Raw genomic sequence first — 22,021 nt, 5'->3', positions numbered from 1 at the left:
CACAAAAGAAATAGCAAACTATTTTATTGTTGTTTTCTCTATACACATTTTATATGAAGACTCAGAATAATGGTATAATGTTAGAAATGTGGTCTGAAATGTACACTGTATTCACAAATTCCATTTTTTTTTCTTGATTGACAAGGTAACACACAAGCATACACGCATGCACGTGCACAGCCACACACACACACACACACACACACAGTCTCTGCAGTCACTCACACACTCATATGCAGAAGTTATTACATGTTGGAACCAAACACTAGTAAACACATAAACACCATTAAGATGCAAAGGGGTGGATGTGACCTGCTAGTGGAGGAAAATATCTCGATGGCAACATTTCTTTTTTCACCCGAGCAGAAACGCCTTATTGTGTGTAATAATGACCACAGCTGACATGCACAGTTCTTTCATCTCGCTGCTCTCAAATGGTGCATTAAGATGGAAGTTTTCAGGGCGGGTGTCATTAAGATCCTACAGTGTGATAACACACCAAATGGCCCTGCCAGTTTCCAGCGTCATGCACTTAAGAACAATTGGACTAAAGTGACATGAACAGCTCTGCAGAAAGCCCCGGGTGGAGCTACGTTTGAGAACTGACTGGGGGTCAGTTTCTCCTTTCTTGTGGTCCACCTTAACAACACTTAAAATTATTACTTCCTCATTTCTGTAATTGTAGGGTAAGTTAGGGACTGTATGAAAAGTATTACATGGGAAGAGAAAATAGTTTTTTTTGTTTGTGGTTTTTTCACTGCAGATTTGTATCTTCCTCTTATTTCATGTAATATTTTTGATATTTGGAATTTGGGTGTGGGGATAAAGTATTGTGGTGCTCAGGTCTATCAGCTGTGCTCCGGTCTTTCATTCAATGACAGCAATTCCTATGAAGCTGATTTGTAAAAATGAGTGGCAGTAATATTTAATATTGTGTTGTTTGTCAAAAATTAGGCAATTTATAATTCCATCTCCAATGAGCGCAGTTTTGACTGTTATGCTATTCACATATAATGTTTTAAATGTGGTTAGACCCACTCGTTTTCAGTTCAGTTCTCTACACTGTTCCTTCCTGTAGCTTTTAATAGTGAAGTGTACTAATTTAGCCATATTCTTTTGATATATTGTGTGGAGAGTGTTCAAAGTTAACATAGATAACGCTGCAGAGGGCTTTGCTTTCCAACAAACCTAAACATAAGGTCCAGCCCCCTCCCCATACCAGTACTTTTCATACAGTCCCTTAAATTTGTTGATTATGAGCTGTCATACAGACACTACTGATACTGTGAGAATGAGGAGTAATAGACTCTGGTTTTCTCTGTTTTCTTAAGAATTTTTGTTTGCCTGTGAAGAACAGGAAGGTGTCAGCCATTAATTACATGTATTTGTGTGTTTGTCATTGCATGTTCATGTCCAAGTTCACTGTACTTGCCGATAAAGGAAGTCAATCCAGAGAATTACATAATTTATTTCTACAGACATGGCAAAACTGATCCCAAGTCAGTATCCGAGGGCAGCATGTTTCTTCCTCAAACACTAGAGGACAGTATTGTTCCACTGAAAGGAGCCCACAGGAGCCGGCCAACCTGCAGTTTATTTCCTCAAGAGAAACTCATCAGTTGTAGGTTTACAGAGATAACCTCTGCTCCATGGCCAAAATTAGAATACAATAGAAAGGAAAGAGACGTTTTTTTTCATCAATACTCAGAATGAAGCAATGGGAAGGATTTTTTTTTTAGGACCGATGCGGAGTTTTGCTGAGTTTGAAATTTCAGAAAACCAATTTTACATCCATTGTGTTTAATTAATTAAGTTATTTAAGCAGAAAATTAGATTCTTATATCAGTAATTAACAATTGTTGCTTCAGCACTCCCACCGTCCGACCATATTTACATCTGACTGAACCATCTTGAAAGCACAATGCGGCACCACTTCCAGTTTGATTCTACGGCACGTTTCTGCTCGGACATGTGGGAAGATTAGCAATTACGGACCAGTTGACGGCAAACATTTGTATATGATTTGTTTAGTCCCACTTCTACAAAATGCCATTTTATGGGAAAGGGGGAACCTAGAAACACATTATGTCCATTTCATGAGAGCCGGATATTAGTAACAACTCTCAGAACACAAACTGCAGAGTGCAAAACAGCTGCTGAAGCCATCCACACATGCAGGAAAGTCACACCGTCAGGTCTCACCTCACAGCAAACCAGTTGTTCCAATCTCATTCCAATCTCTTTTATTATACCAACACACAAAAATATATTCAATTGCACTTCTCTAATTCTTTTTATTTCACAGAATGGCATGGAAATATGCTTAATAAGAAGGACATCACGGTCAAAACATTCCTTGTTACTTAGAGACACAAAGAGAGGTGCAGCAAGATGGCAGAGTCTGTTCGTCTGATGACGAAGGTGATGTCAAATTGGAGTGAGCTGCTGAAAACATGATTGGCTGAGGTAACTGGGGCGGGATTCTGTGAGAGCAATGGGAACACATTACAGTTTGTTTTGCCTCCAAACCCGAGTTACAGGGATGTTGTTGAACCTGCCGCTGCGGCTGCTCCTCATGCCCAGGTACTGCCGGAGCAGCTGGTTCACCCGTTTCTGACTGTTCCATTTGCGGGCTGATTTCCGGACGCCTATGAACCCACCATAGCGCTTTTGTAGGGGCCTGATGGGTGAGCCAATCAGCTTCCTGTATCCATGGCGCCCCCTCTGAAAGCCACCAAAGCGTTTGGATAAGGTGACGGCCTGTGAGGTGTCATCCTCACCCCCTTCTAGCTGGCTGTCGCTCTCCGCGTTCCTCTCCTCCCTCAGCTTCCTCTCTTCGTCCGCCAGACTGAGATCCAGGTCCCGCAGGCCCTCCCCCTCCTCAGAGGATTCCAGCAGTGATGAGTCATACTGGACACTGCGCTGCTCAAAGGGTGCCTCATCCTGATCCCCCTCCTGGAAGCGCTCTGCAGCTGCAGACTGCAGCAGTTCACTGTCTGAGTTCAGGTCAAGAGAGGTCAGCTCCAGTGCCTTTCCTGTTCTCTTGAACAGAGCACCTCCCTCAGAAAGTGTAGGATGGTGTGATAGCTTCACGGCACGTCTGCACACCTCCCATGTGAGTGAGGGGGAGATGTGACCCTCACACTCCAACAAACACACCTGCAGAGGAAGAAAAAGAGTATAGGTGGTACATAAAACAATGAATTTGACTACGTTATCAATCCAAAGAATGATCAGAACCTTTAAATTCTGGTCAAAATCCCATGATGTGAGTTTATTTGGGTGACGTTGAAGCAGTTTTGAGCCATAGGTGGATAGTTTAAGTGGCAAATTGAAGTCCTTATCATAAAATTGTCCCCTCTTCAGTGAGGCCGCTGAGCATCTTGGTGTTTAATTTGAGAGTATTGGGTCTGCTTTCTCATTATGGTGACACAACGAAAGAAAATGACATGTAAACTGAAAAGTTAATTACCCTCAGGCAGCAGCATGAAGGCCCAAGCAAAGACAATGGTGGCCATGGTGGCAGTGGTATGACAAGTACTCACACCGAGTGAATACCTCCATTGCCGAGAGCACATCATTTCTGATTCCTTTGAAGCATAAATCCACCACAGAATCCCAAAACGATTCATGATACAGGAGACTGGGCACAGTGTATCAGACAAGAAGTGCAAAACAAAAAGCAGGAGCCTAACAGTGAGAGTTTTAGGAGAATGTACATTCATGCTGTTTTTGATTGGAAACTGAAATATCCCCACTGGCATCTTAATTATGTTGTTTTATTGTGTGTAGATTACCGAGATACTGCTTCACGGACCATGGCAGTGTAGCACTGTGTGACCATTTAATTGTCCATCAGATTGGATGACGATTTGTTAAGCTTCCTTCACCGAAATATTGATTCTAACAGTTGTATGTTAGCAGCTGCATGATAGGAGCCACATTAACATTATCAACATTACCGTTCTCTGAGTTAAACGTAGACGCTTAAAGCTGCATTACTCAGCTTTTTGCTGCTTGGAACCATAACTCAACAACAGCCTGAATATAACTCTGTTAGACATATTACAGCCTTGATATGGCTAACCTGTTAGCAAGTTAGTTAGCCTCTATACACATCCTCCAGACAGAGCAACATTAGCTTTCATGCTTGATGAATGCAAGTCTACCATGAGCTCTCGTGTTAGCTCTATTTTGGTTTTCTCCAATTTTTTGAAAGTATAACGGGATATTTAGCAGTGAAATCCTCAACTACATTCACTTGCTAATCGCTAAGGTGCTGTTTGGTGCTGGACAGGTAGGTTACAGTGGGTTTATTAGAACTTTTTTCCCATGAGAGAAAGCTGAAAGGTGCTAAAATGCTGGGTGAAGTTGGTTATCAATCGTGACTTTATTACTACGAGCAACCTCTTTCACATTACACATAGTTATTATCGCCATTTCTCATGTAAAAATATTGATTAGTGTAGCTTTACAGGCATCTTCCTGTGTGCACGTTGCCTCCAATAGTCATTCAGTGAGGATAGGAGAGGTTTAAACCTCTTTAAAAACTTAGCAATAATAAAAATCATACCGAAAACTAAAAAGGAAACAACAGAGTCACACACTGTACTGTCCAAAAAAACTAAAAATGCACTTATTTATATACCTCATAAGCAGAATGATCATGTTAATAAAAGACTGTTGCATCAAAAAAAGACACTTACAGCAAGCCATCAGGCTTCTTTTTTAGCCTGAGGAGTGCAACTACTTTGCTGTACAACCAGAGCGAGGCTGAGACAGCAGTCTCCTGACCTGGATGGCTTATGTGTCATGGGAGTTAATGGCCTTGTTCCTGCTGTGTTCAGCATGTATGGAAAGTTACAGTATGTGCCAATATGAGATGTCCATCATGTGATAAATGTGGCCTGCACTTCTGCAAAATGATTGACAGCACAAAATTGGAAGAAATTACAAATCAGTTTGAAGGACAGCTGATAAATTATGTCGAATTTTTTTTATGACTGGCCCTTCAACTTGTGATAATGATATTTTTTTCTGGGAAAATGATATACGACTTTAGTACAGTGATTTGCAATTGAACTTTTTATAGAAAATGAATGTTGTCAGTGCTGAGTCACTGACTCTGTGCAGTTTTAATGACCTTCCTCTCTTATTATCATCACACCTGACAGTTTGGCGTCATACCTGAGCACTCCCAACTTTATCAGCATTGAGGTAAGGACATATGAAGAACACTTGAAGTTTATCCTTTATTAAAAGATCCGTCAAGTCAGTCCTTTTTTGTTTTTCATTGCCGCAGAACACAGTTTTAGTTTAGGTTGACTAAATATTTAACCTCAATAAAAGACTGAATTTATCATTTTATACCCTTAAATGTAGAAAAATACAGGGCTTTATTTTGTCTTCAAAGTAAATGTATATGAAAATAAGCTCCAGCTGCCACACTATAGAGATTTATGCATACACATTGCTCCTTTCTCCTGTCTTAAACTCTCGAGCTAAATTTCAGTTTGAGGTAAGAAGCAAATCCCATTTACTCGTCAAATCTCGCTCAAATGAGATAAATTGCATTGTTATCAGAAAACCTGCTCACATCAAAGGAATGAGAGGAGAGGGAGTTCCGCTGTGAATCTATCAACGGAAATTAATTATCCATCGTAAATGAAATGAGCACACGAGGGGATTCTCCACGTCAGATCAATGGAGCAATCTAAAGGAGTTTATGAGGGAGAGCAGATGTTTGTGTGTGTGTGTGTGTGTGTGTGTGTGTGTGTGTGTGTGTGTGTGTGTGTGTGTGGGTGTGTGTGTGTGTGCACGCAGGCATGTATTTCTATACTTATGAGGGCCAGCTTAATAAAATAAAAAGGTTGTTGGAGTCCTCCATAGTGAGGATGCTTCAAATGCTGTTTTGTCAGAAGAGTGTTGTTCAGCTTTGGCACTTACAGCAAATACAATGTTAGAGTTAAGACTCAGAAAATGTTATTTTTAGGTTAAAACTCCTCACTTACACGGGTGTATCAAGGTTTACTCTTGAAATGGAACTAGCCCCAGCTTGGCGCCATGCAGGAGTCTGTACACATGAATGGCTGATGGACACATAAATGCTGCAACCATCAATCTGACATGTTATCTCGTGTCATCCTATCAGTACATACTGGACTAAAGAGGACAAACCCATCTGGGACCCTTTGAGGTGGCTTAGGCAAAACATATGTTGAATCACACCGAATTACAACACCACATATCCAAGGATTAAACTCAAAGGAAAAAGATATATTTTCTATGCCTACAGGAAAGGAAGGTGGTTTTCATTATGTGGCAATGAGTCAAGAGCCAGCTGTGCCACATGTGAACGCATCCGTCAGACAACTTGTAGTATCCACAGGAATTCCGTCAATATGGGGTCAATTCCGGACTTCACGATTTATGTCTAGTTCCGGCGTTCAGTGCCAGTGCAGGACGTGGTGTGTCGTTTAGGTGGTGAGTAAGAGTGTGGAGGTCAGGGTGGTGGATTGGCCTTTAGCATGTCTGACTTTCATGCAAAGTCTTAAGTCTAATCATACCTAAACCACATCTTATTTGCTATGACCTCAATTTTTCCACAACCACGCTGTAGTTGCCGTGCACAGATATTGTTGAAAGTATAAATTAGAAACTTGTTGGCAGTGGACATTAAGAAAACGTTGCCACTAACTGTAATCCAGGATTTTGCAGAATGGTCCAGCACTGAATCCTTGTCTGGTAATACGGCTAATCCCAGATGTTTATAGCAGTGTAGGTTTGGATTTACAATTCAGCATCAGATTTCACCCACTGATAGCAACATCAGATGGATGTCTTGTACATGACCAGGTCGTATTGTGCTCCGAATATATTTCCCCCTCACTAACTGTGTTTCCATTCTTTAGCTCACTTTGTGATACAAAGCAACAAAGGAAAGGTTTGCCATGTTTCAAGACTGAATAGCTGGGTAAACTGCAACGTTTAAGTTTGTTCATTCACTGTGAGAAAGAAGATCTGCAGTGGAGATGGCTTTGTTGGACATGTGTGACTGAGCAGGACGGGGCAGATGACTGGGCCTTTTCAACATGCCTCCAGCACTGGAAACTTGTATCTGAAAACATAAGGAACCAAAGCTGACCTCTCTGCTCTTGTTGTCTCTACATGCTGTCTCTGTAGCTGCTGTAACTCCAGCATACAGTTGTATTTTGGGAAAATTGCAGGTTAGCTATTGCGACTATGTGCAAAGGCTGCAACCTGTGCTGCAGCCCCCATTAAAGGACAACTACAAATCCCCCAACAGCCTCGACTGGAGGGGTTGTATATTGTGTAGGACCTCCCAACTGCTCCTGCTGGCTCTATATTCAGAACAGCCAGACCTAATCTACTGTGCATGCTATTTATTAGGTTCTGTTCATACTGCACATATCAAAGCTGCTTTCTATTTTGTATAATGTTTTGTTTATTTAACATATATCACAGTTGCATCTTTTCACTGCTTCACTGGTCTATTGTTTATTCTGTACATTACTGTATGTACAGTCTGGTTAGATGCTTAACTCTAATAAAAAGCAGAATCTAAGGGAACATGTCTGCTGTTGTTCAGTAGTGTACTGAGGTTTTTTTCAAGTCTGTGAGGTGTGTTTTTCATTGCAGCATAGTGTAATGGCTGCCACAGAAGGTGATACATTTTTATTTATACGCAAGACAATATGCAGAAACTGGTTTGAATGATGTAAATAAAAGCTGTAGTACAGATATTAAGCAAAAGCTACCATTTACCTTTAAGATTAGCATTATGCAATGAATGCAGTCAGTGGAAAGGATGATATAAGAGAATGCTTGGGGTGTGTGTGTGTGTGTGTGTGTGTGTGTGTGTGTGTGTGTGTGTGTGTGTGTGTGTGTGTGTGTGTGTGTGTGTGTGTGTGTGCGTGCGTGCGTGCGTGTGTGTGTGCGCACGCGCGCGTCTGGGTGCACGTATGGATGCATTCATGAGTGTGTAGGTGTCGGCACTAATAAATCAATGGTTCCTGACATTATAACAAACACCGGCGGCCTCACACACACTCTTTCGGTCTGGAGTGGGAAACAATGGAATTGCTCAGCGGATTCCATCTGTGGCCCAATGGGAAAGCGGCAAACACAATGAGGAACTGATAAAATGTGTCAGTCACCAATGTAAGCCTGGGCTGATGATACTGAGCAGCAGTCAATTACAGAGTTCTATTACAACTCCCAAAAAGGTCCCAGCTGTCTTTCTCTGCATCATTATCAGCTAAATTAGCCGTCCTACAGCTATTCACGGACGCCCACGGACTATTTTTACCTGCTGACGTGTCTTGCACTGTTTGGAAATGAGATTGTGTGCAGCTCTGAAGTTTTGGCTGGAGTTCGGGGAGCAACCGCGCTCTCTGTGTGCGGAGGCTATAGTATCTTCATGGTGGTCACGAAGCATTGCACAACAACAGTAGATACACATTACACACAAAAAAAATCTCCCTCCACTATGAGACAGAAGCAATACTAATTCTGTGCAGATGACACCATGTATCATCAACTGTTGTAAGTCTGAAGTTTTTTGTTTGTTTGTTTTGTGTAACTTTGTATGATTATTGACAATAAATAGAAAAAAAAATTGAAAAACAGAATTTCAATGCATGAGAAACACAATAATCACACTGCCCTCCTCCCCCATGTTAGCTCCCATACACACAGGCAAACACAGTGTGCACAGCACTATCAAACTGTACACAACACATTACGCAGAAGCTGTTATCGTGATTGAAAAATAACTTACTCAGACAATCACAAACACAAACACACCTCTATCAGGGTGCTGAAGGCTTGGTGCAGCTGTACCCACACTGACACACACACTACAGTGTTGACAAGGCATTTAGCGGATGCTCTTATCAACTGTGACTCACGACAACTGACACACACATACACACACTCACCATGGTGTTGAAGGCTTGCTGCAGCTGCTGCTGCTGCAGGAGCAGACCACAGGCCACACACTCCCCCTGGCAGTCAGCGCGTCCAGGGGTGAAGAGACATGCCAGCATCACCACCAGGTACCACAGAGGGATCTTCATCGCTCAGCACAGCCAGACAGGCGGGGACAAGCAGGAGCCCAGCAGGAAGAAGAGCTGAGTCTGAAACAAGGGTCAACAGCTGGAGGATCTGGGAGATGAAGCCTATGCGGGATCTGGATCCAGCCTACAGGGAGAGAGCAGAGTGACGGGAACATTGCATCACTTCCAATTTACAGGAATCATTAGCTGGATTTGGGCGGTCAGTCAAAGCGTTGGTGGTGGGAGAGTGTTCAGCCAACACCAGGAGATGGACAATGTGAGTGGGATGAGAGAGAGCACAACCTGAGGCAATAACTGAGAAAATGGGTGTTTTCTAGTGGGCAGGAAGTGTCCACTACAGGCTGGTGTGGTGGATCGCTGATGGAAAACATACAGCACAAGTTGAAGGTTTGCATGAGTGGATCTGTGCTTGAAGAGATCAGGGTCACCGTGGGACATGCCTCATATCAATAAAAGCCGCTCGGCAGGGGATAAAGCAGCAGCACATTTTATTCAGCCGGATGGGAGGTGTGAGGAGGGTCTGTGTTAGAATAAAACATGCCAGTTCCAAATGGATAACACGCTTAAGGTGAAGAAATGTTTTTGAACATATGAAATTGTAAAACTATGTCAAAGAAAGTGTGTTTGGTGTAAGATAACTGGAGGAATGAATAAACTCCAGGGGGTCCTGGTGTGAACAAGGTGCAGTGTCTTTGCTGCCTGACCTCCACTCCCTGACCCCCATCTATCGCGTCACTCATCACTATATCACCCAATAACACAGAGATAATAGAGAAAAAGCAGCCACTCAGAACAGCAGAGATTGCTTCTGTCTCACTAGAAACATTTGCTATGGCCTCTGCAGGTTTAAGAATCCAGACCATAGCTAGGAAAGATCAACATACGTCGTTATGTCGCGCTCACTCAGTTACGAGGGCTCAGCAAATTCATCGTTTTGTGATTTTAACAATTATTAATTATCAACCACTTCAGTAACTTAAAAGGTTCCCTGCACTTTTAGACTTTGAGCAGCACTGAGAAGCATTTTTTTCTGTGAGTGGATACCTGTTTTGAAAAACACACACACACACACACACACACACACACACACACACACACACACACACACACACACACACACATATATATATATCCCGTATTCCAGTACAGTTTCCAGTAATAATAATGACTGAATATTTACTTGCATTTCCAGAATAAATGCGACTGGAGTTCACTAAACAATCAATGAACCTCTGGTAACCTACCCTACCTTTGTCGCCATTGTTCTTGTAATAAGTGCTAAATTGTTGGAGTTCTTTATAAGAAACTAAGAAATCTTAAGGAAATGACCCATAAATTAAAGCATGACCTTTCCTTACGTACACAGCCTGTATATTATACAATTAGCTTTGCTGTTGGACAATCCCTGCTGAGCACTCTCTAAACCCAGCTGAAGCACTGATGCACCTTATCTGACTGTGCACTGATATTTATTTTGGAAGGATTTTTAATTTCTTATGGCTAAGATAGCTGTGCAATCATGATTTCACAAAAGGAATAGTAATAGAAATGAATGTAATGGGAATAATAAGTATTGTCTGTGGACAGTCAGTTTCTATAAAAACAACAAAGCTGCAAAATGATCATAGTGGGGCTCAAAGAAAGATGGATGAAAAATGAAGGCCTATTTGTAAATGGAATTTACATTGACAATGATAAGAATTGCTGTGGATGAAAAATGCTCTCAATGCCATGTCGACCCACACAGGAACCATCAGAATGCTCCAAAGGTTTGACGAGGATGAGCGGCAGAAGACGCAGCTATTGACAGTCAACACAGTCCCACAGTAAAGACATCATACTGATGAGAGTGAATGGAGCCCTTTGACCACACACAGAGTGGGTGTCGTATTGATGTCGCACTGAAGTAAAAAGAAATAAATACCTAAAAACTAGCACGCCGTGACCATTCCCACTTTACCACATTACTAGTTGTAGTCAATAGCACATGAAACACATCATGTGTGACTGCAGCCCATTTACAAATATATAAATGGCTTTATGGGAAATCATTAGAGGGACCTGTTTGTTTGCCTTGCTGGGATGTTTTGTGCACTGATCATTTGCTGGCCTGCTGACTAAGCCCGTTTGATATTATGTTCTCCCTTAAATGGCCCCTACTAAATAAGTGGAACAAGTGAGCAAACCAGCACGGCGTAAGTGATGGTGTGGGCCCTGGATGCACTCCAGCATACAAAGATGTGGCTTTCACAAATTAATAATGTTCTCCCACAGTGTGTTAATATGAACAGGCGTTTGGGGCCACTCTGAGCTTTTCGTCAACATTATTAGTGATAAACAAAATCATGCCGTGTTTGTCAAAAGCTTTATAATTTGACGTGAATGTCCATTTTGTTTGCCTGCACACATTCAGAGGTTCATGTTGGAATATTGTGATTTAAGCTTTTAGCTAAACAATAAGGGGACAGCGTCAGATCATCTGAGGTACGGCAGCACATTATCAGTGTCCTTCAGACGGCTGATATATCTTCACAGAGCTTTCACACTTTTATTTCCTTTTGACAAAACAGTTTTCGGTATTTTCTAATATTTGTTTCTTTGGCACTTCCAGCATACGTTTCTAGCTTGATTGATTTATGGTGCTGAGGGCGTAAGATGGTGAAACACATGCGTAAGATAAACCTTTCAAATGTGTTGCATTCGCGTGCAAACTTGTATTTTTAAAGCTACGGGTTGGTTCAATTCATCCAAGAAATTGTTGTGATTTTTACCAAACCTCCATGAGTTATGCTTCATGCATTCATTTTGATTAGCCTGATTGTTAAACAAGGATTTATTTAGCTGCATCTGGCTTTCGATGAATTGGCAGGAGAGCGATTCATATCTTTCTAAGGGCTCAGGGAATGAGTCACCATGCCATCGCCTGCAGCCATCTATCTTATGAATGGAAGCCATTATTGTTAGTGAGAAACAATTGACAAGGATATTAAGTGTTAATGGGCTAGAGTGGCATCAATCTGCGGCCTTGAGATGTTTATAGTTGGTGTAATAGTGGGCTGGTTGTAATGATTAGTTTTGGTCAAGGCATTGACACAGGATGGGTTAAAGAGACTGCACTTGCTCAATGTTTATTTATTGCATACTCACATCTGTTTGCACACCTCTTGTCCCCAGACAGCACAGCACACTTAACCCTTAACTACCCAATAATACATCTTATTAAGTGGAAAGTGCCCTGCTCTGACTGCTGCATATGCAGTATGTTTTATGTAGAACAGTATTCCCCTCAGGATGGCCACATGCAGACTGTGTGTTTCTGTGGTCTAGCAGTCATCATAGCTCTGGTATGATACAGTGCATATGACTGGTTTCAATTTTTCTGTCTCAGTTTTGGGATACAATCACCTCACTTAATATTTCAGCAAATAGAGATTTAACACAGCTGCCTACACAGCGCCAAAATGATGAGTTCAGGTGAATGACGGCTGCTTTCTTTTCTTCAGTTATAAACTGAATAAAACAACATGTAATGAGTCCCTGATTTTACAATAATGGAATTTATCATAGATGAGTGTGCTTTGTCTTTAGCAGCCTATCGCCATACAATTATGTACTATTTGAAAGTCCTTTCAGAAAAAAAAGGAACTCAGGATTATGTCATGCACTGCCAGTTCAAATAATTCACACATGTAAAGGGCATTATAGGAGTTTAAAAAATCTATATACCATTAACTACAGAAATACTTCCTTTAAAGAGACACGCTTAAGTGTGAAAAACCCTGATGATGTCACCGGGGTTATTGCTGAGACAGAAAGCCCATGTTACAAACTGGAGATGTGAGTTTTGAAGTCAGGATAACAGCCTGCTGCTTCAATTTCAACACTTCTCTTTTTAAGCTGTCTTTAGTGAGTCCCCCAACTTTGTGGAAGTTGGACGCTGAAGTGCACCTTTAACTGGCTGATTTTTGCTGACTGAAGAGCAGTGAAGGCTAGAGAATATTATTTCTTACCTGTGATGAACTTTGATAATATCAAGGCTGAAGCATTTAAGTCAAGCGGTGAGCAGAGTTTCATTCTTGAAAACTACAAATTGAGAGCACTTGGCCTCACTGTAAGAGTTTTTTATCTTTCTGGGTCCCTGTGTGAGTCACCCAGTACACCTGGCAGTGAATGCTAACAGCATGGCAATGCTTGTCTGTCAGTTGGTCCTCCACTTTGGTCCAGACTGAAATATATCACATGTCAAAGGTTATGAAAACCTGAGTAATGTTATAAAATTGTCAATTATTTGGTATAAATGGACATTTAGTAATAGAAACACATCTGACTATGAAAAGTTAATGGTTAGGGGAACATGTACAGCGACAAAAAGTTATGCACCACTGGACCAATGAATAAAACATCAGTCATTTATTAAAAAAGGTCATTTTGGAGAATTTATAATGCGGCAGGTAATCAGTAATCTGTAATTTATCTATTGCTTTTAGACTTTAACAAACAGTTTGACCCAGAAACAGTCACAACTTTTCCATATCTCAATAACTTCAAACTGAATCCTCACATCTGTGACACTTTGAGCCATGAACCTACACACTCCTCTCTCTGCTCTATTTCTGTAATGGTTATGAAATATTGCCACTGGTCCATTTTAGCCACCCTTTCCTATAAATTTGCACACTAGTTCAGCTATCTTTAACATTTCATATCATTTGCATAATCTGTCTGACAGAGCAGGCAGTTGACTGGGTGCATGGGGCTGATATATGATGTAGTGTACACGGATAAAGTGGTGATCGCTGGGAGAGGGAGGCCCCTGCGCACCAGGCTTTCCCCCGGGGCACCAAGACAGCATAATCCATCCAGGAGCCTGAGAAATTATTACGGGAAGTTTCATTTGAAAATAGATCCTCATCATTGGCAAATATAAACAGCCTTGCTCTTATAAATGAACGCTGGCGTGAAAGCAAAAAGAAAATGGACTAGAGGAAAGGGCCTGATGTTCCTCTACTTTTAGACGAGTCTTTCCATCTTGCACGAATGAATGCTTTTACCCAGTTCTTTCCAAAACAAATACGTTGTTTTGTGCTTCCATTAGAGTTAACTAAGACCCTGAAAATGTTAGGAGTTTTCAGGACAAAATGTTTTTCCCTTCCAAACGAACAAGAAGCAATCAGAGCACTCGTAAAAGGACCGCTGGTCTCATGCGTTCGGTTTTGTTTTCTGAGCACATTTTTCGGCTGAGCAGAAAAAGCTTGAGTAATGTTGCACCGCTTTATTGTCCTTCAAGGGGCTGTGTGAGAATTATTTGGGTGGTAAGTGTAAGTAAAGGTAGGCTAAGCCCAAAAAATCTATAGATTTTTTTCATTTCTTTCCTTGTGAAGGTGCATTTGACGGTGCATTTGAAGGTGCAAAGGACTGTATTCTAATTCATTTTGTGACTGTAATAACATGTTTATTTGGCAGCTCTTTCTCAAAAATAGGGAGGGGGGATTTTTTTCTCTCACTATTGTCTTATGTTTGCCGTATATATCTTGTCATGAGATATTAGGGGGAAAGAATAGCAGAGCAAATAACACAAGGGATGGTCTTTTTAATACAAAGAACTACTAGATTCATGCACTGTCCCAGCTCCATTGCTATTTATATGGACCTTTCTACCAACAAGTGAATGAATGAGAGTGGGATCCAAGCAGCCTGCACACCGTGTACAGAGTTGCAAAGTGAAGTGTATTAATAAAGCTAACGGTGGGATAAATTAGCATTAACAGCTTCAATGAAGGGTGGAGAGGAGGCCAAGGTGTCATGAATGTGAGTGTGGGAGAAGAAAAGCTCCGTGCTTGTCTCTGACAGAGCTCTGACTCACTCCATCTCATCCATTAGTCGCCTGCACGGAGCTGAAAAACACAAAGGAGTCTGCTAATGCACAGATAACCTAGGGGTCTCTCTCCCTCTGTTTCCTTCTTGCTCCCTCTTCACATCCACTTTGCGGTTCTTCTGGCTCCACTCGCGCCTCAACACTCCCTCTCTCCCCCCACTCATCTCCCAGTGTTTCTCCTTCTCCATTTCCACATCTGTGAATTATGGCTGAGATCTTTTATCTTTAATGACATATTGCAGAGGGTTCAAGCCTCTGGTAGTGGTGTGTGGATCTTAACTCCCCTTCATTAAGGCCAGGCTGGAACCAGGAGCCGCCAAAAGATGGATGGCGTGAAGGTATGGTCACTTTCTAGGAGGGAAAATGATTAAACTTCATGTTCTACCTATTAAACCTCATGGGCCATTAATGGTACTTGATTAATTCTTTATAACCCGAGGAGATTCATGAGTGTTTTATCACCACACTCTGTAATCGCTGGTTGAAAATGCATTGATCAGATATAATGGGCCAAAGTGCGGTTTAGTGTGTGAATAGAGAGTCGAGGAAGATGAAGACAGGCCTCGTAATATCGATTTTTCCAATCTGGTTCTGACATGTTATCTGTCGCGGTTTGCAGGCAGTTCTGGTTTTGTGTGTCCAGGTTTTAAACAGTCTCTGTGATTTCTCCGTCCATTCCGATACAGCGGAGCTAATTTTGTATGTGAAGGTCATAAAAAAGAGAACCGTTTGTTTGATAGAAAGCAGTCGGACTGAAAACTGTAGACACCGAGGTCTGCAGATTATCCAGAGCAGCAGGGACGGTGTTTCTTGAAAAAGACACCACTCTAGCATTAAAATATTTGCTCCGAGCAGCTAAAGCAACTTTTTTACAGTTGTGTTTAGGCAACATGAGCCGTTGGTTCAGATTATGTTCAGTTTAACACAGAAAAATCCACAGGGACTTAATGCACAACGTGTTCATCAACGTTTACCTGAAACTATAATCCTTCCTTAACTGATCCTTAAACAAACAAATTCTCAATTTTCAGTTGGTTTTTATTTTAGTTTTGTTTTGACTTCCAGATTTCATGTTAGTTTAGTTTCAGATTTTCAGAAAGGTTTAGTTTTGGTTTGTGTTTGTTTGGGCCAGGTATAATGTGTGTAAAATAAAATCCATTTACAAAAGGCACTACGAAATGCTTCTAATTCAAATGTGTGCGTGTATGTTCTATGTGTGTGTAGCATGAGGGGCTACAACATGTACCTTGATCATTTATCGCTATAAAACTAAACCTTAGAAGAATTCATGTTCACTTTTATTGTATTTGAATTAGGCGTGTAACCTGGCAAAATCGTTTATCTTTAGTTTTTCTTATAGGGTGTCGTTTTTGTTTAGTTTCAGTTTCCGACAAAAGTTTTCATCTTTCTCTTTCCCTTCCTGGTCTCCTCTGTCTTCCTAAACTTTTACTAATCTATGTAAAGCTAAATAAGAAGTTATGTTTGCATATCTTGAATTGGTTCCAGGCTGCTGACCTGTCTGCACTCTGCCTCTCGCCCTCTGTATGCAGGGATTGGCTTTAGCTCCTTGCATCCATCAACAAAACAAGCGGTTTAGAAAATAGAAGGCTGTGTTGTTTGACTGCACACAGAAATAAGACTTCAAACTACTTCTGCTCCCACTTCAATTACAGCTAGAATCAACACTGCAAAGGCCTGCTGACCTTAGATGAAGCGGTCATGCTTGTGTACTGTATCTTAAACCATTTAGTCTTCTAACCCAGGCCCCCTGCAACACGCTGCATTAGTGGCCATCATGTGGTGACTCATCGGGCCAGCATCTTGACATGACACGCTGTATCTCTCATCGGTCACCTGATTGCCTGAAATTAGACGGTGCTCAGCAAAACTGTTTCCAACACCCCAACTGAATTATTTTCAGAATGACCAGTTTCCAAGCTATAATGCAAATGAATTAGCTGTAATTTCCACTGGGAATTGGGGGGAAGTATAATGTCCCTCTCACTTAACAAAACCTTATTTCTGTCCTCTTTACTTTTATAGTTTCAGGTTGATTTTCAAACTAAAACCTCTCTAAGCGTCGTTCTCTGACTGTCCTGCTGCCAAAACCCAGAAACTCTGAGCTGATGAAAACAGCGACACACTCATCTGACTTGCCTTCGGCAGTTATGACCACACACTCAGAACAATCAGCGGCAGTGACTGGTGCAGGGAGTGTTTGCTAATATTTCACCCCTCTCAGGCTGCCTTATGTCATATCATCTATGCTATTTTTATCTATAGTTAATATTGTCCTAAAAAGACACTAGAATTGAACATGACTAACGGACCAGACAGTAACACAGAGTGCCCACCGCCCACTCCCACCATCTACAACCAGCATGCATCAACATTACATTGATGGGTGTTTAACTGTTTATTTCAATGTGATTTCTCATGGCCCAAAGCAACATATTCAAATTGTATAAAACAGAGAGAAGCTGCAAACTTTGGCATTCTTGCTTGAGAAATTACTTGAGCAATTAATTGTTTATCAAAACTAATGTTTCCCTTCTGGTATTTCCTTATTCCACATCCTTGGGCAACTCAAAACTCACACAGAAGCCCAAAGAAAAACTCATCCAGCACCACCATCACCAAATGTGACCACTGCTATCCTCTCAACCCACCGATAACAAGTTACTCTACCAAAAACCTTCAGTTTGAGGAGGATTTAGACACACAGCCACAGGATCGTCTCTTCCACAGTACTGTAAATCCAGCCAGTGCAGCCACGACAAACAGTGTGTGACTCAGTTGGAGAGTTTATAGGACCAGGAGCAGGAGAAGGTGTCCTTGCAGTTGTACCCTTTACTTGCAGGAAGCATCCTGAAAGCACTAATCTGAGAGAATTTGCTTAATCCGGTTCAGCTGTCTGCCACAGCTGTACCAGGCTTCATGATTGGACCAATTACCTGCCTGGTTGCAGCATTCAAGTCTAGTTATTGGCACAGTGAGGCAGAATCGACACATTATGATGATGATAAAGGGGAAAGAGGTCAAGAGTTGACGTCATGATGATGGTGTATATTGCTAAATTCGAGCATATAAAGTTGTATAATATACTGTGAATTTACATGCAATAGAGACCCTCTTTATCTCTTGAATTCTATTTGTCTTACTGTAATCATATCTGCTGGAAGAATCACAATTCCTGCTCCTGGATAACGACGTGCCTTCAGGAAATCTTATCTCATGTAGACTGTGGAGCACACAAACTGAGTGAAAATTTGATAAACTTAATCTTTTTCTCTCATATCCCGCATAGGCTATAACACTCTCACATACACATTAGTACAAATATTGAGTGGAGATATGATACTCTTTATATTCATATCTGCTTCCTTCCAAGGCACCATCATATCAGATCAATTGAGCATATTATTACTATGGTTTCCATCAATTGTACTCGCAGGGTTTCTTTTAATTGCGAACACATTTGCACCTGAGGGCAGACACTCAACTGGGTGACATCTCCTCTGCAATCATTGCGAGCATCAGATATGCCCTTCATAAGGGGAAATCACTCCAACAATCATCTCATTTAGTCCCCATGAAGCTGTGTTGATAGCCCCAAAATAATATCCTCCCAGTGCGGTTCAACTTGGATGATCACACCCTGAGAGAGAGCAGAGTGCACGACAGACATATCATCTTTCAGTTTGGCTGATAAACTGTCACACGGGTAGATGCAGCATTAGATGTGTGGGAGTCTGTGGGAGATGTGTGCTTTAAAGGAAAAAGGGTGGACCCTGAGAATGCAGAGAAGTGATTTCATGTGAATCTTAACACTTTCCATGTAGACACGATGCAAAGTTATAGAGAGTTGAGGTTATTTAGCTAAACAAAGGAAGGGACAGGCACTGACACAGGGGAGCATGTGGAGTAAACTCTAAAAGGTCATGGAAAATGTCTTAAATGTCAATCATCAAGGCTAAATCAGCTCTTGACTTTCAGAAAACAAAGATAACACAGGGACACCACGCTCTTAATGATGCACTCAGTCCTGCAGTGTTGCACCCCACCAGCCCCGGACCGTATTCTACAGAGTGTTAGGCAGCTGACATGGTGTCATCATTGATCTGGCTGTTAAGCTGCGTTGACACCTGCACTAATCCATTGGACATGGAGCCAATGGGAGAGCAATCTAGCATGGCCACAAGAGCTCCCTACTTTTATCAAGGTGAGGACAGTGAGGCTGGAAAAAGTGATGAACTGCAATATACTTGGCAGAAACAGATACAGGAATATCTGGCAACTTTGCTCTTCTTATTCCTCAGTGTATCCTGTGGTGATGAATTCAGATGCACCGAGACCAATTCTGATACTGGATATCAGTCCAATACTGACTCAAACAGCTGCATCAGCCGATCTGGTATCAGTACATTATTATATCTGTATATTTATGTGTTACATTTTGTTTTACAAAGACAGAAAGGTATGTTGAAGTCAAGCCTGATGTTGCTTTACACATAAAAGAATGATTCCAGTACCTTCCACACAGTGAGGCACACAGCTTGCTATTTAGACACTGGTATCGGATCAGTTCTCGGTATTGGCCAATATAAAAAGACTGAAAAAGTCAGATATGTGCATGAGGAGGATTTCTGTGTAAAACACTACAAACACTCTCAATTAATACTGACAGAGGCAGAAAAAACTGTAAGCAATGTAATCAGTTCAATCTTCGCGTAGGCAGCAGAAATCCTAAAAGCTTTTTTTTTTTACCAGATTAAAGACAAAATGCTCACGATGCGCTGGCAAAACAACCTTTTTCTTTTTTTTTTTTTACAAGACATAATACATGAAATGCAAATGAAACGACATTCTTTGCCAATGATGTGAAGTATGATGAGATTAAAACAATTTTAGATTTATGGGTGACATGGAATTGGAGTTTTTATGGACCTTTGAATGATGTTATTAATTATTCAAAAAAAGAAAAAGTCTACAAGCCAAGGCACAAGTTAGCACCAAAACATCTACATTTCATGACACAACAAGGTCTTTCCTTTTGTATACCATACATTTTTACACAAAATTAAGACAAAAAGCTCTGTTGAAATTGGGTGATTTAAGGCACTTCTCTCTGATTACTCTTACTTACTGTTATACCTCTAAAATACTATATTTGTCTCCGTCCTGTAAACATGTTTCATTCTTCATAAAACATTTCCCTAGTGTGAAGTGATTTATCTGTGAATGGCACATTAACCACCATCTTCTCCCCTGTCTGCACGAGGATCGTCTTCACTGATAATGGAAGAAGATTACGCACATTCATTACCATTATCATTAAAATCATCATTATCCTGTGCTTAGCATAATAACGGCATTCAACTGATTCACTTCTCCGGCTTTTCTCTTACATGTTGGGGTTGACGCTGGAGCTGCTTTAGGAAGAATAAGCTTTTGTCAATGTTTCTTTGAAGCTTTAGTGTGATGTATTTAATCTGACATACAATACTCCATGATCAATCACAAGAGCCAGCCATAAATAAGCTGCTTCTGGAGTGGCATTCACTGACTTCCAGCAGTGCTGTTTTGATAAATTCAGCTTAAATATCAGGGAAAACTAAGGACTGGAGGAATGTTTCGAAAATGCAGATTTATATTTGTTCTTTTTTCATTTATTTCTATCTTCTATATGTTTTTATATAGTCTCCTTGTGTTAGATTAAAGTCATCTTATCCCATAGCAAAGTGCAGCCAAGTATCTAACCGCTTTCTCAGCACGATCTGAGACTTTCCCCCTTGTTAATTAAGTAGTAATCAGGTGCGATGTGGGTGCTGCTGACGGTGACTCTGGTGCCTTTAGAGCCACAGGGAGACAAACAGAGTAATGGAAAAAAAAAAAAAAAAAAAAAAGAGAGATTACTCCAGGTGAGGAGGGTTATTTACAGAATCACCTCCGAGGTCAAAATCCAAAATCACAGAGCCAGAAACAGATAAAGCAGACGTGACGGACTCGATCGGAAAAGGGAATGAAAGAGGGAGAATCCTAACAGAGGTTGTCCTTAAACAACAGTATTCCCCTAGGATTTATTAGCCAGTGGTTTGTGCATGCAAGAGATAAATCCTCCCCTAATTAACTGTTTCTCATCTCTGAACAAGTGTCCTCCTCTCGTCTTTGTTTTAACTACACAATCTCTACACGCAGGTAGGCTCACCCTCATGTGAAAAAAGTCATACTCGAGCACTTCCTTACCTGTATCTGTGACGTAAAGAAATGCTCTCAGAGTCCTCCTTCTGTGGCTACAGGAGAGTTTGGTGGTTCGGCTCGTATCCTTAGGCTAAGGGTTTCAACAACTGAACGCATGCCTCCTCTGAGGCTTCTTATAATGGCACACCCCTTCCCTCCTGGCTCAACCCTCCAGTCCCCCCCCCTCCCTTCCCCTGTATATCAACATTCACATCACCATAGAGGAGAGCTAGAGAGAGGGGTGGATTCCCCCATTCTGTTACGCACAAACCCTGGACGACACACAAGCCATGGCCCATGCTGACGTAGGAGGCATTGTCTACGCCACTGGTTTCGTCTTCATTGAGCAAATTAATGGGGCTCTAAAAATACGCATCATCCACCGTGAGATTGATCCAGAATTCCTATGTCTAAGGTGTCCGTAAAACCCACAACCTCACCGCCAACCTGCTGCCAAGGTCATAGAAACAGTATCACTTTAAATCGAATGTTTACGCCAGAAATCCAAGTTAAATACAAGTCAGAAAAGCAGTGGCATGGAGATGATCATGGATCGATAAGGTTGCGCTGGAACAGAGAAAAACAAGTCTTTTCTTTTTGATGATGATGATGGCACACCTGAATAGCAGACTGTATTCTTTTTGTGAATGAAAGATTGAACAATGTAGAGTAGGGCAGTCAATGGATAGAACAGGCAGACAGCCCGGGTCTGCAGACAGGAGGTTTGTATGAGTCATGCAGGAGATTCGGGGACGGAAAACAAGATCTGTCCCAAGGTCCTGAGAGTTGATGATGTTAACCAGAAGAC

General features: G+C 41.4%; 1 protein-coding gene across 1 annotated transcript; it reads right to left on the bottom strand.

Annotated features, from left to right (window-relative positions):
- Positions 1-7: 7 nt before the first annotated feature.
- Positions 8-21,322, bottom strand: pnocb (prepronociceptin b). Its single transcript, XM_070987609.1, has 3 exons — positions 21,220-21,322; positions 8,961-9,222; positions 8-3,159 (listed from the first exon to the last, which is right to left on the bottom strand). Exons 2-3 carry the CDS (start codon positions 9,096-9,098, stop codon positions 2,506-2,508), a joined length of 792 nt encoding a protein of 263 aa, XP_070843710.1. The 5' UTR covers positions 9,099-9,222; positions 21,220-21,322; the 3' UTR covers positions 8-2,505.
- Positions 21,323-22,021: the final 699 nt, after the last annotated feature.

Source organism: Chaetodon trifascialis, chromosome 19, assembly GCF_039877785.1.
Source record: "Chaetodon trifascialis isolate fChaTrf1 chromosome 19, fChaTrf1.hap1, whole genome shotgun sequence".
NCBI lineage: Eukaryota > Metazoa > Chordata > Actinopteri > Chaetodontiformes > Chaetodontidae > Chaetodon > Chaetodon trifascialis.
This window is presented reverse-complemented; position numbering and strand designations above follow the sequence as displayed.